The 18,191-nt window shown below is 41.8% G+C and overlaps 1 protein-coding gene and 1 long non-coding RNA gene across 2 annotated transcripts in view; both read right to left on the bottom strand.

The window, feature by feature from the left end:
* Positions 1–5,556, bottom strand: part of GMPS (guanine monophosphate synthase) — a 115,800-nt gene extending 110,244 nt beyond the window's left edge. The window contains exon 1 of the mRNA XM_024124297.3: positions 5,194–5,556. Coding sequence (XP_023980065.1) covers positions 5,194–5,220 — 27 coding nt within the window. The 5' untranslated portion in view covers positions 5,221–5,556. The remainder of the gene's footprint in view (positions 1–5,193) is intronic.
* A 426-nt stretch (positions 5,557–5,982) lies between these two features.
* On the bottom strand, positions 5,983–17,172 carry LOC114486413 (uncharacterized). Its single transcript, XR_003680067.1, has 3 exons — positions 17,074–17,172; positions 6,726–6,854; positions 5,983–6,154 (listed from the first exon to the last, which is right to left on the bottom strand). It is a non-coding gene; the product is annotated as an uncharacterized lncRNA (long non-coding RNA).
* Positions 17,173–18,191: the final 1,019 nt, after the last annotated feature.

The raw sequence follows: 18,191 nt of genomic DNA, 5'->3' as shown, positions 1-18,191 counted from the left end.
CTCACCACTATTATTCAACATAGTTTTGGAAGTTTTAGCCACAGCAATCAGAGAAGAAAAAGAAATAAAAGGAATCCAAATCAGAAAAGAAGAAGTAAAGCTGTCACTGTTTGCAGATGACATGATAATATACATAGAGAACCCTAAAGATGCTACCAGAAAACTACTAGAGCTAATCAATGAACGTGACAAAGTAGCAGGATACAAAATTAATGTACAGAAATCCCTTGCATTCCTATACATTAATGATGAAAAATCTGAAGGAGAAATTAAGGAAACACTCCCATTTACCACTGCAACAAAAAGAATAAAATACCTAGATATAAACCTACCTCAGGAGACAAAACACCTGTATGCAGAAAACTATAAGACACTGATGAAAGAAATTGAAGATGATACCAACAGATGGAGGGATATACCATGTCCTTGGATTGGAATAATCAACATTGTGAAAATGACTCGACTACCCAAAGCAATCTACAAATTCAATGCAATCCCTATTAAATTACCAGTGGCATTTTTCCCAGAACCAGAGCAAAAAATTTCACAATTTGTATGGAAACACAAAAGACCCCGAACAGCCAAAGCAATCTTGAGAAAGAAACACAGAGCTGGAGGAATCAGGCTCCCGGACTTCAGATTATACTACAAAGCTACAGTAATCAACACAGTATGGTACTGGCACAAAAAAAGAAATACAGCTCAGTGGAACAGGAGAGAAGGCCCAGAGATAAACCCATGCACATATGGTCACCTTATTTTTGATAAAGGAGGCAACAATACACAATGGAGAAAAGACAGCCTTTTCAATAGTGGTGCTTGGAAAACTGGACAGCTACATGTAAAAGAATGAAATTAGAACACTCCCTAACACCATACACAAAAATAAACTCAAAATGGATTAAAAACTAAAATGTAAGGCCAGACACTATAAATCTTTTAGAGGAAAACATAGAACACTCTATGACATAAATCACAGCAAGCTCCTTTTTGACCCACATCCAAATTTACGAGCAGCTCCTAAAGCTCAATATCAAAAAAACAAACAACCCAATCCAAAACTAGGCAGATCTAATTAGACATTTCTCCAAAGAAGATATACAGATTGCCAAAAAACACATGAAAGGGAGTGGCATAGACATATATACACTATCAAATTTAAAATAGATAGCTAGTGGGAAGCAGCCACATAGCACAGGGAGAAGTGAGAAGCCCGCATAATGCAAAAAAAAAAAAAAAAAATCTACAAACAATAAATGCTGCAGAGGGTGTGCAGAACAGCGAACACTCTTGCCCTGTTGGTGGGAATGTAAATTGATACAGCCACTATGGAGAACAGTACAATGAAGTATTACTCAGCCATAAAAAGAAACAATATTGAATTATTTGTAGTGAGGTGGATGGACCTAGAGACTGTCATATAGAGTGAAGTAAGTCAGAAAGAGAAAAATAAATACCGTACGCTAACACATATATATGGCATCTAAAAAAAAAGGTTCTGGAGAACCTAGAGACAGGACAGGAATAAAGATGCAGACGTAGAGAATGGACTTGAGGACACAGGGAGGGGGGAGGGTAAGCTGGGACAAAGTGAGAGAGTGGCATAGACATATATACACTATCAAATTTAAAATAGATAGCTAGTGGGAAGCAGCCACATAGCACAGGGAGATCAGCTAGGTGCTCTGTGACCACCTAGAGGGATGGGATAAGGGAGGGTGGGAGGGAGACACAAGAGGAAGGAGATATGGGGATATATGTATATGTATAGCTGATTCACTTTGTTATAAAGCAGAAACTAATACACCATTGTAAAGCAATTATACTCCAATAAAGATGTTTAAAAAAAAGATTCTAAGGCTTAGATGGGACCAAAAGTGGGAAACTTGACAAGTAGTCCAAAGAACATTACTCTTATAATCTTGCCTTAATAAAACTGAAAAAAGTTACTATGTCTAATGTTTGCTACATACATATATTCATATAAAACACTGAATAGCTGTAAAAAGTTTTTAAAGAAAAGTTGACTGCCTATGCTCTTGTTTATATGAGACAAGATCTTAACCAAATAACATTATATCAGCCCTTTAAGGAAAAGAATAATCTCTTCCTTAGATGGTTAACCAAAGTAGCCCTGAAGAAAAAGAAAAGCCAGCTATGTTTTTTCAGCTTAGGAAGCTAGAACTCAGAAAGGTCCTTTCCAGCTCTAAAATGATACTCTATGGGTAAAACTAATGAAAACAGCCCAAATCCTTTTACAGAATTTAGATAGGTCTCTCCCTAATTTCTATCATGCAGAAATGTCTTTTTCAAAAACCCTGAAAAATACTGAGATGTACCAGAATAGGAATCAAAGTGAGCTCTTTCCCCACTTTAATTTATCAACTAAGATTTACACACAACTGTCAGAGGCACAATAAATGTACAACGTAAGCTTGGGTCCAGTACCTGTATTTCACACCAGAGGGAAAGGTGGTTTCAGTGGTAAGCTATGGAAAATAGATGCCTACTTAGATTTCTGGGAGGACCTCTCAGAATATCATATTTCACTTACTTTACTCTGCAAACCCCCCCCATATTTAAACATCTCCTTACTTTAAATGTTTCTTATGATCAATGACATATCATTGATCATATCAAAAGAAAGTTTTTACATATCACGGCTTACTTATGGGTTTTTTTTTTCCCCTCCTTAGGAGTCCATGAAATAATCATAGATGTGATGAAATGTTATTTTGCTGGATTGCTCCTCTTGAAAATGCTTTCAACTTGTTTTACATCTAATTGTTAGTAAAGTAAAAAAAAAAAAAAAAAAAAAAAGGGAATTCCCCGGCAGTCCGGTGGTTAGGACCCGGCGCTTTCACTGCCTGGGCCCAGGTTGGATCCCTAGTATGAGAAGTAAGATCCCACAAGCAGCGGAGCAGCACAGCCAAAAAAAAAAAAGAAAAAAAGAAAGAAAGAAAAAAAAAGACACATGCTTGCTTATGCTACAAAACATAAAGAACCTTGAAATAAAAATAAGGTGACCAGCAATTCACCTGGGTCTCAAATATATCAAACTGATAAGATTCTCTTTAAAATTCAAGTTGAACAAAAAAAAAAAAACATACCAGCTAGCAAAAATACTGTATGTTCTGTACACCGGAGTCAGGTAACTTGGAAACTGAATCTTTTAACTTCCTGCTGTCACTCAATTTTGTGTAAATACTCTTTTCAAATCAGCACATATTTTTCAAAGTCTGTAAATTAGGTTTGAATCCTCCTAATAACACAGTCATTTCCTCTACCAGCACAAAGATGAATCTTTTCAATGATTTTACGGCTCAAAACTAAAGGGAGAAGAAAAATGCTTTGTAAGTTAACTAGTGTACAGGAAAGAGCTGTATGTTGAGGTTTACATAAGCTTCTGAGGTCAAAAACAAAAGGTTAGCGTGTCTTCATTCACCTTTATGATCTTGAGAAAGAGCTCCAACTAGTCTGAGCATTAGTTTTCCTCGGTTTAAAGGAGTTTATCTGCTACCTTAATCTTTACTCATTTGCTCAACAAATATTTCTTTGAATGTTTACTAGAGAGTAAGCAATTATTCATGAAAAGGACCCACTAAGATGTGACTAGACACCACCTTTATAACAGAATACTGCCGAAAAGACAATGCTACCTGACTTAGAACACCAATTCCCACCTGATGTTTAAAGTTCCACACATCCTGAATGAAACGTAATGAAGTAATTTCTTTTAGCCAGGCCCTAAACAGCGTGTGGGAAGTAAATTTCGCTTAAATCGCAATTTAAAATTGCGCGGGTTCCCGCTGACAACACTGATTGTGCGGGTCTGAGAGAACTCCAGGCCAACGAAAATTTTAACACAGAAGTGAAACCGAAGGTGCTCGATTCAGAAGCGAGACGAAATAAGAGGGTCTGAAGAAGTGCCTCGGAGGTGACGAGAAACGCAGAGGTGGCCCAAACTACTCGCTCCACTCGGCACACTGAGTTTACTTCTCCCGCACCCGGGACTCGCAACCCACCCCCACCCCGGTTCCCGGGCGAGGTGGCGTCGGCCTGCGTCCCGGAAGGGGCTCGCAAGGCCGGGAGCGGGTCCCATCGCAAACCAACTTGAAAAATAAGGAGTGAGCGGAATGGGGGCGGGGCTGGACACACGCTCCTTCCCTCGGAAAAGGATGGGGGGAGGGGAACGGAGTGAGCGACCCTCCGGCCACCGGCCCCGACCCCGGGAGGGCGCTGGCGGGGGCTTGGTGGGGAGGGCGCGCGGTCACGCGGCCTCATCCAGGGCCGGCCTCGCCGCCGCGGACCCCAAGGCCGACGTGGGGGAACCCAGCGAGCCCCACCGAAGGCAGGCGGGAAACGGGGTGGCGGGAAGACTGGGAGGCCCGCCCAGCTCCAACGCTGCACGCGAGGCCCCGACCCCGCTCTGCCTTCGGCGGGCCCCGGGAGCTCCACAAAAGGCTGCCCTACTCCCGAAGGGGCTGGGTGAGAGCTGAGGAAGCCCCCCTCACAGATAGACAGACAAACACTCACACTCACTCACACACACACACACACACACACACACACACACACACACACACACACGCCCTCTCGCCTCCCTACCCCCACCCTCCGACCGCGCTCCGCGGACTCTGAGCCCCACAGCGACGCGGGGGAGGCTGGGGCCAGCGGCGCGACCACGGGAAGCTGACGCCCTCCCCGACGCCAAGGGGCTGGGTGAGAGCTGAGGAAGCCCCCCTCACAGATAGACAGACAAACACTCACACTCACACACACACACACACACACACACACACACACACACACACACACGCCCTCTCGCCTCCCTACCCCCACCCTCCGACCGCGCTCCGCGGACTCTGAGCCCCACAGCGACGCGGGGGAGGCTGGGGCCAGCGGCGCGACCACGGGAAGCTGACGCCCTCCCCGACGCCAGGGAGCTCAGCGGGCGCAGGAACCCCGACACGCAGACAAAAATCAACAAAGCACCTGCCGCTCCCGAGGAGAAAACATGCCACAGGCCCCGACTGGAGGCTCTCCGACGCGCCGCTGCCAGGGCCGCAGGGCTCCGCTGGCGGGCTGGGGGGAGGAGGCGGGGAAGGGCCCCACGCGGCGGCTCCCCGGCCCCGGAGCCTTGCCTCCGTCCGGAAGCGGTGAGGCAGGGACCCCCCCACGCCAGAGACTGACCTTGGAGTCTCCGTTGCACAGAGCCATCGGGGCTGGGGCGGCGGCGGCGGCGGCTAGAGATGAGACGGGGCGGGAGAGGGCCGGTGGGGTCGACGCCACGGGCCGGGGCTGAGGAGGAGGCCTGGTCGAGGAGCGGGCGGGAGGCGCGGAGAGGAGCTGGCCGCCTGCGAAACGCCGAGTGGAGCAGCAGCCGCGGAGCGCGGGCCCCAGCGCCGCGGGAGAGCAGACCAGCAGCGCGCACGCTGCCCCCGCCTCCTGCTTCCGCACTGGCCGGCCACTGGGAGGAGCCAGAGCCCTTGTGGCTAGGATGCCGAGCAGCGGACACCCGCAGCTGCTGCCGCCGCCGCCGCTGCAGCCCAATAAGCCCGCCTCCGGAGGAGGGGACTTCGGCGTCCGGCCCCGCCTCCAGGTCCGTACGGGCCGCCCAGGCCCGCCCCCGGGAGAAGAAACCTGCGGGTCTCGGGCCTGCCCACCCACAAGAGGAGGGGCCTGCGGCGCCTGGCCGCGCCCCCGCCCCGTCTGGCCCGCCCTCTGGAGGAGGAGCCCGAGGCGCCCAGCTTAGCTGCCCCGGTCCCGCCCCCGTACCCGGCAGCAGGCGCTGAGAGGAAGGCCGGTGGCGCCCTGCCCCACCCCCGTCGCTAAAGCCGGCCTCGGAGAAAAACCCAAGCCGCCGTGCGCTTACTGTTGGCCCGCCGGCCCGCAGTCTTTGATGCGAGAGAGGCTGGTGGCACTGAAGAGGAGGCCTCCAGAGAGCTGGGTCGCTGGGGAACGCTTACCCGGTGGTGCGGCCTCATCCCAGGTTGCGGGTCATGGGGGAGGCCAAGGCTACTTTGAAGAGTTTCGTGGTGACTTCAACGTGGACTTCAAAGTGACATTTGATCACTTAGGTCCCTCAAAAGTTCTACAGCGGGTGCAGAATTTCCAAAAGGAAAGGGTTTGGGAGCGGCAACCTGGTGGGAAACTGGACCGGCAGAGTAGAGCTCTGTTTGTACAGCAACATTTTTATTTGGATTGTTTGTGGGAAAGGGAGGAACTGTAGTCTATCCAGCTACTCACTGATACATTGCATTGATACTCAATGCAAGTATTACAGTACCTTGAATTTGGTCACCTGTGGGTCTAAACCAGGGTTGGGGAATAAATAATAACACTTGGGGCGGCTTTCCGTTTACAAAGCCTTTTAACAGATATTCAGTTAATATTATAATACAGCCAGTATTTGCTGAGCTCATGCTGTGTGTCATGCTCTAGTCCAGGTATTAAGGAGCTAGAGTGAGACTGCCCTGACTTCCAAAAACTCATTTTATTCTAAATAATCCCGTGGAAGTAGTGCAGTAAGATTGATGTTCTTATCCACTTTTACTAATAAGAAATTTGAGGCCCAGTGAGATTATGTGCTTTTGCCTCTCTATATAGGAGGTAAGGGGTACCTGACCTGGGAAGGGATAGGCAGTTTGTTAGTAAAATATTTACAGGATCAAAAGGCCCAAGGCCCTCCTGGACCTCACACTCAAGGAAAGTATTTTACTTACCTTTTTTCGAGGTGAAAAATGGATACTCGAACTTTCTAAAGCCATGGAGACTGTGTTCTCTTGTTAGGTCTGAGTGAACAATCCAGAGAACAGTGTGGTAACCAATAGGAGAACTGCATTAACATCCACCTGGAATGGAATGGAACGTGATGTGCCGGCATTAAGTATTGGCTAAACCCCATCTGTATTAGATAATGCCTAATTTAAATATATTCTAGTGGTCACTTGTGTTTATGGCTAAGAATGTCAGCATGTACCAGAATCCTTATACCTTAAGTCTTCTGAAGCTTTTGACTGTATTCACCCCTTCCTCCTTCTTGAAACTGTACGTCCTTACAGGGCACCATAAAGGTGTCGTTTTACCTCCATGATTGTTCTCCATCACCTTTTCTTGTCCCTCTTTGTATATCTTTCCTATAGGAGGAAACTTAAGTATTGGTTTTCTTCAGTATTTCCATTCCTAGCCCTCCTCTCATCTTATTCTTCACTTGTGTTTCCCTGGGGCACTTATTTAAAAATATAGACTTGCTTAAAAACACCTTAATAGGCTGTATGTCATGACAGCTCTCTCTTCTGAGCTCCAGGTCTCTATCACTGTATACATCCTCAGTTAGATGTTAAATGTCATAGTGGGTCCCAAACTCAAGTCTGGAACAAAATGTTGTTCAAGACTATTCTTGTTAATTTCTTGTCCATTTTATATATCAATTATTGAAAGAGGGGCACTAAAATTTCCAACGGTAATTGTGATTTTATCAGTTTCTCCTTATAGTTCTATCAGTTTTTGCTTTGTGTATTTTGAAGCTGTTTTTAGGATCATAAATGTTTCGAATCATTATTGATCCCTTTATAGTTATGAAATGGTATTTTTAGATCCCCAGTAATATTCTGCACTCTGACATCTACTGTGTCCAAAATAGCATGCCTGATTTCTTGACTGGTTCTTGGCGTGATATATCTTTTGCAACCCTTTATCCTGTTTGTGTCTTTATGTTTAAAGTGTTTCTTGTAGACAGCACATAATTACATCTTGCTTTAATTGGAGTGTTTATACCATTTACATTTAATGTGATTATTGATATGGTTAAGTTTATTTCTTTAATCTGGAGATTCTCAAGGCAGTAAGCTGAGGCAATTGAAGGGCTCATCTTTTTTGCTTCCTGTCTCTCAGGGATCTGTCCTTTGTTGCTTGTTATCCAGTATCTTGCAACCATTATTGCATATATTTTATCTGAGTTTTCTGTTATTGTTGTTTCCAGGAGGGTGCATCCAGTTCATTGCTCTATTTTGGCATAAGTGGAAGTGTTTTAATGATTAGTTGAGGCATCTTAAACCTGTAAGGTCTTCCTTCTGTTACCTGTCCTATCATATTTTTATATGATTATTAAGGTTAAGGGTGAAGATTGCCCTGAATTCAGAACAACTTAGGCAACATAGAATAGTGATGCTGATTCTTATAATTGTGTGGTTTCTGGGACCAATACATTTTAAAAGAAACATTTCAGAAAATCCACAGAGAGAAAATTTACGTGACTCTTCAGATTTGATGAGTATCATATAAAATATTTATTTCAGATATAATCCATGGTCATCTTTTCAAATGTTTAATATTTTAAATCTGCCATTAACAAAAAAATTAACTTTTAAACTCACAAAGAATATTCGATGTCAACATAAAATGTGGAAGGAAGTACATAGTTTTTCAAAATCCTTTTAGGATGGTATGTGAGTTAGAAAAAAAAAAAACTTGAAGACAACTGTTCTAAATTTGATCATACATCCTTTGCCCAGAATCTTCATAATGGGTCCCCATTGCTCTCAGGATAAACTCCAAAACTTCTAACATTGCTTACTTGGTACTTGGAAATTTGACCAGCCCGTTTACCTTGTAGCCTGCTATTACCACTGCCCTCCTCACTCTACTCTCTAGCCATATTAAACTTCTTTCATTCCTTAAATATGACATGATCTCTCTTGACTTGGGCCTTTTGCACAGAAATGTCTTTTATCTAGAATATTTCTGTTCCCCTCCCCACAACCCCGAAGTCTTGGGTTAGATGTCTCTTCCTCTTTTGTGCCCCCATAATCCTTTCACCTTCATCATTACTCACCACCCTCTACAGTGTTACCTGTTCACTTGTCTCTGTCCACAGAAAAGCCCTGGAAACAGTAACATCCAGTAGCAACAAGCAAACCTAGCACCCAGATACTGGTTTCTAAATACCAGTCTCCAGCAAGAAGAACCAGGACTTCTTGGAGAAATGGCTGATCTCAGGACTAAGGCAGGGACAAGGTGACCAGGAACATCTTTTTGTGCCAGGAAGTTAGGAAGTGCTCAGAGAATGATGGGCACATTTCAGAGGGACACAGAGTTACTTTGAAAAGATTTTACTGGCCAAATCTGGAACAATATATCAAAATAGCGATGGTAAACATATTGTAGGCTCTGATTAAATTAGGAATCCATCAGTCTCTGATGATATAAATAAATGATTAAATGGAGAGAAAACCGTTCCGTATAATAGTCAGCTAATAAAGTTCAAAGGAATAATTGAGTTAGAAAATCATCATTTGTACACATTATGTAAAATAGATCATCAACAAGGACCTACTGTAGCACAGGTAACTACTCAACGTTCTGTAATAACCTATACGGGAAAAGAATCTGAGATAGAATGGATATATGTATATGTACAACTGAATCACTTTGCTGTACCCCTGAAACTAACACAACATTGTAAATCAACTATACCCCAATATAAAATAAAAATTAATTTTAAAAAAAGGCAAGTCATCATTTGGCAACCATCACACAAATAATAAATTCAGACAAGAAACATCAATGGATGGTAAAATTCGTGGATGAAAGTAGGATCAAGAACAGGTTTTATTTACATTGTCTCAAAGTATCTCCCTACAAAATAATAATTATACAAGGAAAATAGTAACTTTACAGTGGAAAAACTTGAGGATACCTCATTACTCAAGTGGTCGAAGTTAGGAAAAAATCAACATGTGTCACCTGATGAATGCAATGAGGCAACCATAGTATTACTTCAGTAGTGCTTGCCTAAAATGTATAACCTAAGGGTGAGTAAACATCAAGCAAACCCAAATGGAGGCACGTTTAAAAAAATAACAGGTCTGTAATTTTTCCAGTTATCTCTTGCTTTGTAACAAACACACCTAAATCTAGTGGTTTAAAACAACATTATTCATTTTACTACAATTTGGACAGGTTCAGCAGGAGCAGATCTTCTTTGCCCTAATGGGTCAGCTAATACAGTCCAGAGCACAGCTCCACTAGACCTCAGCTAGAGTGGCTCAAAGGCTGGGAGCTAGAATCATGTGAAGGCTTTCCCACTCACATCTCCTAACACCTAAACAGGGAGACTCAAACAACTGAGAGCTGGAACAGCTGCAGCCCATATGGCATCTCTGTCTCTATGTGGTCTCTCCATTACCACAGCTTCATAGTAACTGGATTTCCTATGGGTCAGCTCAGGACTCCCAGGGAGTGTGAGTGTATGAGAGAGAGACACAAGAGCAAGACAGAGAAAGAACTAGTGAGAACCAGGTAGAAGCTGTGTGGCCTTTTCTACCAGGCCTTGAAGTCACCGTTTATTTCTCTGCATTCTATTCATGGAATAAGTCACAAGACCTGTCCAGATTCAAGGAGAGGGTTCTGGAAGAGCACGTGGAACTGCAAATGTGGTGTGATGCTTGGAAAATACAATCAGCTACAGTAATCTTAAAAAAATTAAGGTCAGTATATGGAACTGTTCTAGATTGAAGCTGAGAGAAATACATGCACCTAGATGGAAACTTTTGCTATAAAGGGTATTTTTGGGTCAGTTGGCAAACCTTGAATGCTCTAAGAGAAGGGTTTATGGGAGCTCTTTATTGCAACTTTGCTATAAGTTTGAAATAATAAATAAAAATAATAAGACACACCATAAAAGCTCGTTGTTTAAAAATCTTACAATTAATCCTTTCATAAAGCAACAGATGATTGTGTAATGAAATAACCACCCATATATGATACAATCATATTTTTGAATGTCACATTTTATTAAAGCAGATCATTGAATGTTATTATCATAATTATATTTTTATTGATTACCTCTGCTATGCCCTCTGTCTCAACTGTTCTCTCAAATTTTGGTCACCTTCTCTTAGAGCCAAACTGACATCCTCCTGGTGAGAACTGATTCAGCCAAATCCTGTCCCTTCATCATCTCTAGGAAAGGGAGGAATGCAATTTTTTTTGTGTCTTGCCTTTGACAAGTTTCTAAAACTGGTGATGAAGAAAACCCTTAACAGTAGTAGTAGTAGTAGTAGTAGTAGTAAATCTTACATAGCACTTTATATGCCAAGGCCCTATTCTAAATTCCTTACATATGTCAACTCATTTAATCCTCATAACAGTCCTATGAGATGGGTACTATTATTATCTTCTTATTGCCCTTTTATGATTGAGAAGACAGAGAGAGAGAGACTAACTTAAGGTTATATAGACAGTAAACCACAGAACTGAGATTCAAACCAGGCCAACTGGCTCTAGCCTTTTATTGTTTATTAAATATTCAAAATATACATTGCCAAACAATCTTTAAAGCCACACGTATTACTGGGCACATTTTAAAACAGAGTAATGGCCCTGTTAACCACTGTTTCTTTCATCTGTTTGCAATGCCATGATTTTGATGAATTTTTTTGAATTGGTTATCCTTAACAAAATTCATGGCACAAATTCACTGGGTGTTTATATATTTAATTGTGGTAAAAAAAATACACAACATAAAATTTACCATCTTAACCATTTGTAAGTGTACAGTTCAATAGTGTTAAGTAGATTAACATTGTTGTGCAACAAACCTCCATAACTTTTTCATTCTGCAAAAAACACATCCCATTTCCTCCTCCTCTCAGCCTCTGATAACCACTATTCCATTTTCTGTTTCTATGAATGTGACTACTTTAAATACCTCAAATCATACAGTATTAGTCTTTTTGTGACTGGTTTATTTCACTTAGCATAATGTCCTCAAGTTTCAACCAGGTTGTAGCATGTGAAAGGATTTCCTTCCTTTTTAAGACTGAATAAAATTCTATTTTATATGAAATATATATACATATGTTTATCCATTTAACTGTCTATCGGCATTTGGGTTGCTTCCACATCTTGGCTATTGTGAATAATGCTGCTATTGGCATGTTCATATATTAAAAACTGAAAATATAAGAATGAAACATGTTAACTCATAAAATAGCTCACAGTGAGGGTGAAGAAAATGAAGCTCTTCAGGTTTTGAAATGTAGTATGCTTTCTGTTCTTGTATAAGTAATGATAACACTTTACATGGAATTTTTTAAAATTTATTTATTTATTTTGGCTGCGCTGGGTCTTAGTTGCAGCATGCGGGATCTTTGTTGTAGCATGCAGACGTCTTAGTTGCAGCGTGCGGACTCCTTAGTTGTGGCATGCATGCGGGATCTAGTTCCCTGACCAGGGATTGAATCTGGACCCCCTGCATTGGGAGCACAGAGTCCTACCCACTGGACAATCAGGGAAGTCCCTACATGGAATTTTTAAATGTAGGACTTTAAGCTGTTTTCATATGTCAAAATTACTTTTTACATAATGTCCATGAATTTAGTATTCTGGCAATAGGAATCATAATACTTATACAAGTACATATGTTACTGAACTGAACTTGGGTCCACTCACCTGCCGCACAGTAAGGGCAATTTACTGACAACAGGTTGTGGTGAAGGAAAGTACAGTGTTTATTGCAGGTGCCATGTGAGGAAAACGGGCAACTCATGTTCAAAAACCCTGAACTTCCCTATGGCTTTCAGGGAAAGGTTATTAAAGGCAACATTTGGGATGAGGACTGCAGGGTACCTGCCTTACCTCTGATTGGTTGGTGGTGAGGTTACAGGGTGGTGTTTCAGGAATCTCAGTCACCAACCTCTGGTTGCAACCAGTCTGGGGCCTAGTGCTTGTGCTCAGAAGGTAACCACCATCCTTCGCCTGGTGGGGGCCTTAGTTCCGGCAGAACAACTCAAAATATGTGTCAGATTGTTATGTATAGCCCTTGAGAAGGAACTGGGACTCTGTTTTATCACTAAACTATTGTTTCTTAACTGCTTTTCCTTTGTTTCCTTCACTTCCTTAATTAATTGCTTGAGTCTGCTCTTTGGAACTCAAGGAAGGCCTAGGAGGCCAAAGCTTTTTCTTTTTTTCAACAAAAAAGAACTGGGGACAGGAGGGGCCTTCGTACTTGCGAGGGCCCTGCATGGTCCTGCTCAGTTTCAATCCCCCCTTTTCTTTGATACTTCTCAATCCTGAGGGGGACAGGAGTGGGACAAGAAAGGGAATCAAGTTTTGGGTAAAGAGGTTAATCATAAATTTGGCAGGGGAACTCAGTTTTAAGGGGACTCAGTTTCGCATATATTTGAGGCTCAATTTGTAACCAGTAGCTTGATGTCTTTAAACTTCTGCATCTTCCCGGTAATAAGCTCTACATTCAGAGCCTCAATTCAACCAAGACACCACAAATCTGAGGCTAAAAAAAAGCGGCGTGGCCCAAATTTACTTAGGGACTGTTACAAGGGTAGATGCTTTTCCTGAAAGGAGAAACTTCACAAAGTCTGCCTTTTCAAACCTACTCCCATTTTACCTAAGATTTCTTTCCCTAGTGGCGGTGTTAGTTGCCCAAAGTAAAATTCCTTCTCTGGGAACAACTTGTTGGAAAAGATAGGTAAGCAGCATTTCAAAAGACTATTTAAAAATGTGAAAGTATATTGTAAAGATACCCAAGGGAACGTTTACCCAAAACTCTTTGAATGGCCTTCCTTTCTCCACTTGCCAGCCTCCCACTCACACATTTGTTACCTCATTCTCCAACTTTCTTCATTCCTTAGCCAATTCAACACATCTTTTGACTGTCCTTCTATTGTTCATTTTGACATTTGTCTTTGCCCTTTAATTGTCCACAATATATACATGAAAAGAATGTTTGGTTGTGGGTGATTGTGAAATCGTACAACTTAAACAGGACTCGAACCCAGTCAAAATCCAGATTGGGACTTGAACCCACTGTCTTTTTTTTTTTTTTTTTTTTTGCGGTACGCGCGCCTCTCACTGTTGTGGCCTCTCCCGTTGCGGTGCTCCGGACGCGCAGGCTCAGCGGCCATGGCTCACAGGCCCAGCCGCTCCGCGGCATGTGGGATCTTCCCGGACCGGGGCACGAACCCGTGTCCCCTGCATCGGCAGGCGGACTCTCAACCACTGCGCCACCAGGGAAGCCCTGAACCCACTGTCTTTTAATTGAGACCGCACACCTGGTCTCTCAGGACTTAAATGAAGCTCAGGTTCTTTATGTCTCAGCACAGAAGGAATTCGGCGAGAGACAAAGTAATGAGTAAGAAGGGATTTATTTAGAGAGATACACATTCCATAGACAGAATGCTCTCATCTCAAAAGGCAAGAGCGGCCCTGGAAGTAAAACACTCCAGAGACAGAGTGTGGGCCATCTCAGAAGGCAAGAGTCCCCGAAATATGGGGTAGTTAGTTTTTCTGGAATGAGTAATTTCATAGGCAAATGAGTGGCAGGATTATTACAACTATTTTGGAGTAGGGGCAGATGTTTCCTGGATTTGGGCCACCGCCTGCTTTTTAGCCTATTATGGTCAGCCTCAGAACTGTTATGGCGCTGGTGGGTGTATTATTTAGCATATGCTAATGAATTACAATGAGCATATAATGAGGCTCAAGGTCCACTGGAAGGTGAATCTTCTGCCATCTTGGACTTAGTTGGTTCTAATCAATTTATGTTGTATCCTCAATGGCTATGTAATTCTTTTAAATATTGTACCCTTACCCCTTCCCTCCTGTTTCAATTGTGTTCTCTTTTAATTTTCTTATATAGCATTAGATAATATATATGAAAGCACTCTGTAAATGATAAAACACTGTACAAAATGTTAGTTATTTTCAGAATATATTCCACTGCGTAGCATACTGTGGGTACCCAATGATTTAGTAAAGCATTATATACTCTGTCCTAATTTTTAAAACCATGTACATTGGAACATGACAAGAGATAGGGAAACTTTAACAGCAGAAGAACAGGTATGTTAATCTCTAAAGTATATGTAGCACATTATAATAAATAAAAACAAAAACTACCAAGACCCCAATTGAGAAAGGTAGAGACAAAATTCACAAATTAGGCAGTACAAATAGTTAATAAACATGATATGCTATTTTAAATATTTTGGCATCATTTTCCCAGCCTTCTGAAATCCCATAACATGAGAGAAGAAAAAAATTTTAAGTAAAATGTGGCAATATTGGAAAAACAGGTAGAATGTCATAAGCAGAGAAAAATGTTTCTGGCAGGAGTGCAAATGGCACAACTACTTTAGAAAATACTTTGGCAGTTTCTTATAAAGTGAAATATACACATACCATACAACTCAGCAACCCTATCCTAGGTAAGTGCCCAAGAGAAATGAAACTTATTTACACAAAAACCTATATGCAAGTGTTTATAGTGACTTTATTCATAATCTCCAAAAACCGAAAATAGTCCAAATGTTCTTGAACTGGTAAATGGATAAACACACGTTGGTACATCCATACAATGAAAGGCTACTCAGCCAAAAAAATGGGGGGTAGAGGGGTACTCAGGGAGGAACTATCAATACAGGCGGCAACATGGATGAATCCCAATGCATTATGTGGACTGAAGGAAGCCAGACTCAAAGGCTACATATTGTACGATTCCATTTATTTGACATTTTGGAAAAGACAAAACTATAGGGAGAAAAAACGTATCAGGGGTTTCCAGGGGCTGTGGGCTGGGTGGAGTGGCTGGCTTCAAATGAGCACAGGAGAATTTTTTGGAATGATGAAACTATTCCATATCTTGATTGTGGTGGTGGTTACACAACTATTTGTGAAAATGGTTTATATTTGTCCAAACTCATAGAACTGTACACTAAAGTTCTACTGTACATAAATTATACCTAAGTAAACCTGATCCCCCTTACACCCCCAAGAAAAAAGCAATTAAAAAATTCTGAGGCATATATAGAAGATTCCAGTCCACTAGCATATGGATAGTGAACTGGAAAAGCAGTCAAGAAATCTGCAACTACACACAGGTTTAGGAAGAGGCCACTAGATGGTGGTATTAATTTTTGTAATAGAGCCCAGGAAACGCTGGAAGCTCAGAGATCACAGGCCTGGAGCAGTTTTTTCCAAAATTTTCCTATAAATCCATAGCTATAACTCCTGCTGTCAAGCCTTAAGCTGCATTGGTTTCTGTGTTTTTGCTAAGCTAGGTCTCTCAGCCTTCCACTGATTCTGGGAAGCCATCAATACCCTTCCAGTTAAATTCTCTCTCTCTCTCTCTGCTTTTGTTTTTGTTTTCTGAAACAGACCAAATAGCAGAACTACTAAGGCTGTTAACCAACTTTTTGTTTGTTTGTTTTGGTTTTCTTCTTACTTTTCATTACATAGAATTTTGAACATGTATGAAATAAACAGAATGGTATAATGAACTCCAATATCACCAAACGTCAATAGTTATTGATAATCTGACATTCTTAATTCATCAAACCTTCATCACTTCCAACCCTCATGAAAATAGTTTTTTACAGTCATTTTTCTAATGAGATAAATTTACATTATTTTGAAATGCACAGGTTTTTTAAAAATAGCCTTATTTTATCTCAGCAAAATTGAGCAGAATGTACAGAGATTTCCCATATGCCCCTTGTCCCCACACATGCACAGCCTCCCCCATCAACATCACAGAGTGGTACATTTGTGATAGCTGATGAACTTACACTGACACATCATTATCACCCAAAGTTCATAGTTTATATTGGTGTCATACATTCTGTGGGTTTGGACAAATACATAATGACATATAACTATCACTACGGTGTCATACAGAGTATTTTCACTTCGCTAAACATTATCTGTGCCCCCCTTATTCATTCCTCCCTCTCCCTAACCCCTGGCAAAATGCACAAATTTTAACTATACAATTCCAATTTGTTTTGGACAGACCTAGTTTGGAAGTTTATAATAACATAAAGCAAAAAAGAAAAGGGAAAGTTGTAAGAGAAGACTAAAGAGATAAGTCCAGTAAACAAACAAAGTTTACTAGGATTTCCAGGAGGAGTTAATGAAGAGGAAAGAAAAAAAGGAAAAATCAAATACATTATAAAAGAAAATTTCCCTTAATTCATGAAAGATTTGGAACTTTCTTCAAAAAGGCCTAATAAATGTTGAACAAGATTAATAGAAAAACATACATGTACATACCTTCACACATTCTGGTGAAAATTCTGAACTCTGAAAAAAAAAAGAAAACTCCACAAGCTTCCAAATGGAAAAACAGGATACCAGCAAAGGAACAAAAATGGATTGATGGTGTCAACTGAAAGGAAAAAAAAAAAAAAGCACAATGTGAGAGCTCTGAGTTCAGTTATATTTGGGCTGTTACTGAAGACTATAGACTATAGCCTGGGAGACAGCCCTTCAGAGAGTTCTGAGGAAGCACTCAGAAGAGGTAAGGTGGGGAGGTCAGTATATGTGTGATTTTGGCAAAGAGGTATATGCAATCAAGCACACATCTGAGTAGAAGATTGCTGCTAGTCACGAGGAGCAGATGTCTCCATTAATGATTTTAGTGCTTTTCTAGGTAAGAGAAGATGCAAGAAATTTGGTTCATAAAATTTTCTCCCGAAAATATTTCACTATGAGAAGGCCTGTTCTGCCAGTTTTCCCAGAGCATAGAGTGCCTTATTTCTGATCTCCACCTGAATTCCTTTCAGGGTGTGTTAAAGGTCAGTGACTACAGTGGCTAGTGACTTCATTCTTGTAGAACCAGATGGTGAGTGACATTTTTTTTGTTGGCAATAGTGAACAACAATCATATAATAATATAAGTAGGGGCTTCCCTGGTGGCGCAGTGGTTGAGAATCTGCCTGCCAATGCAGGGGACACGGGTTCGAGCCCTGGTCTGGGAAGATCCCATATGCCGCGGAGCAACTGGGCCCGTGAGCCACAGTTACTGCGCCTGCGCGTCTGGAGCCTGTGCTCCGCAACAAGAGAAGCCGCGATAGTTGAGGCCCGCGCACCGCGATGAAGAGGGGCCCCCGCTTGCCACAACTAGAGAAAGCCCTCGCACGGAAACGAAGACCCAACACAGCCATAAATAAATAAATAAATAATATAAGTAACTTTTTTTGGTGTAATTCATATCTTGTTTTTGAGAGCTTCAGCCTCAAGTTACAGGAAAGAAGAAATAAAATTTTTAAAAATTGATATCATAAACATGCACATATGCTTTTATCATAATAGATTACAATTAAAATAACATCACATTTTTGTGCTTTCATACTGGTGTAGACTGACAAGTTTGAAATACGAAGGGTAGG

Source organism: Physeter macrocephalus, chromosome 1 (genome assembly GCF_002837175.3).
Source record: "Physeter macrocephalus isolate SW-GA chromosome 1, ASM283717v5, whole genome shotgun sequence".
NCBI classification, from domain to species: Eukaryota; Metazoa; Chordata; class Mammalia; order Artiodactyla; family Physeteridae; genus Physeter; species Physeter macrocephalus.
Note: the sequence above shows the minus strand (reverse complement) of the source record. Positions and strands in the feature narration are given on the sequence as shown.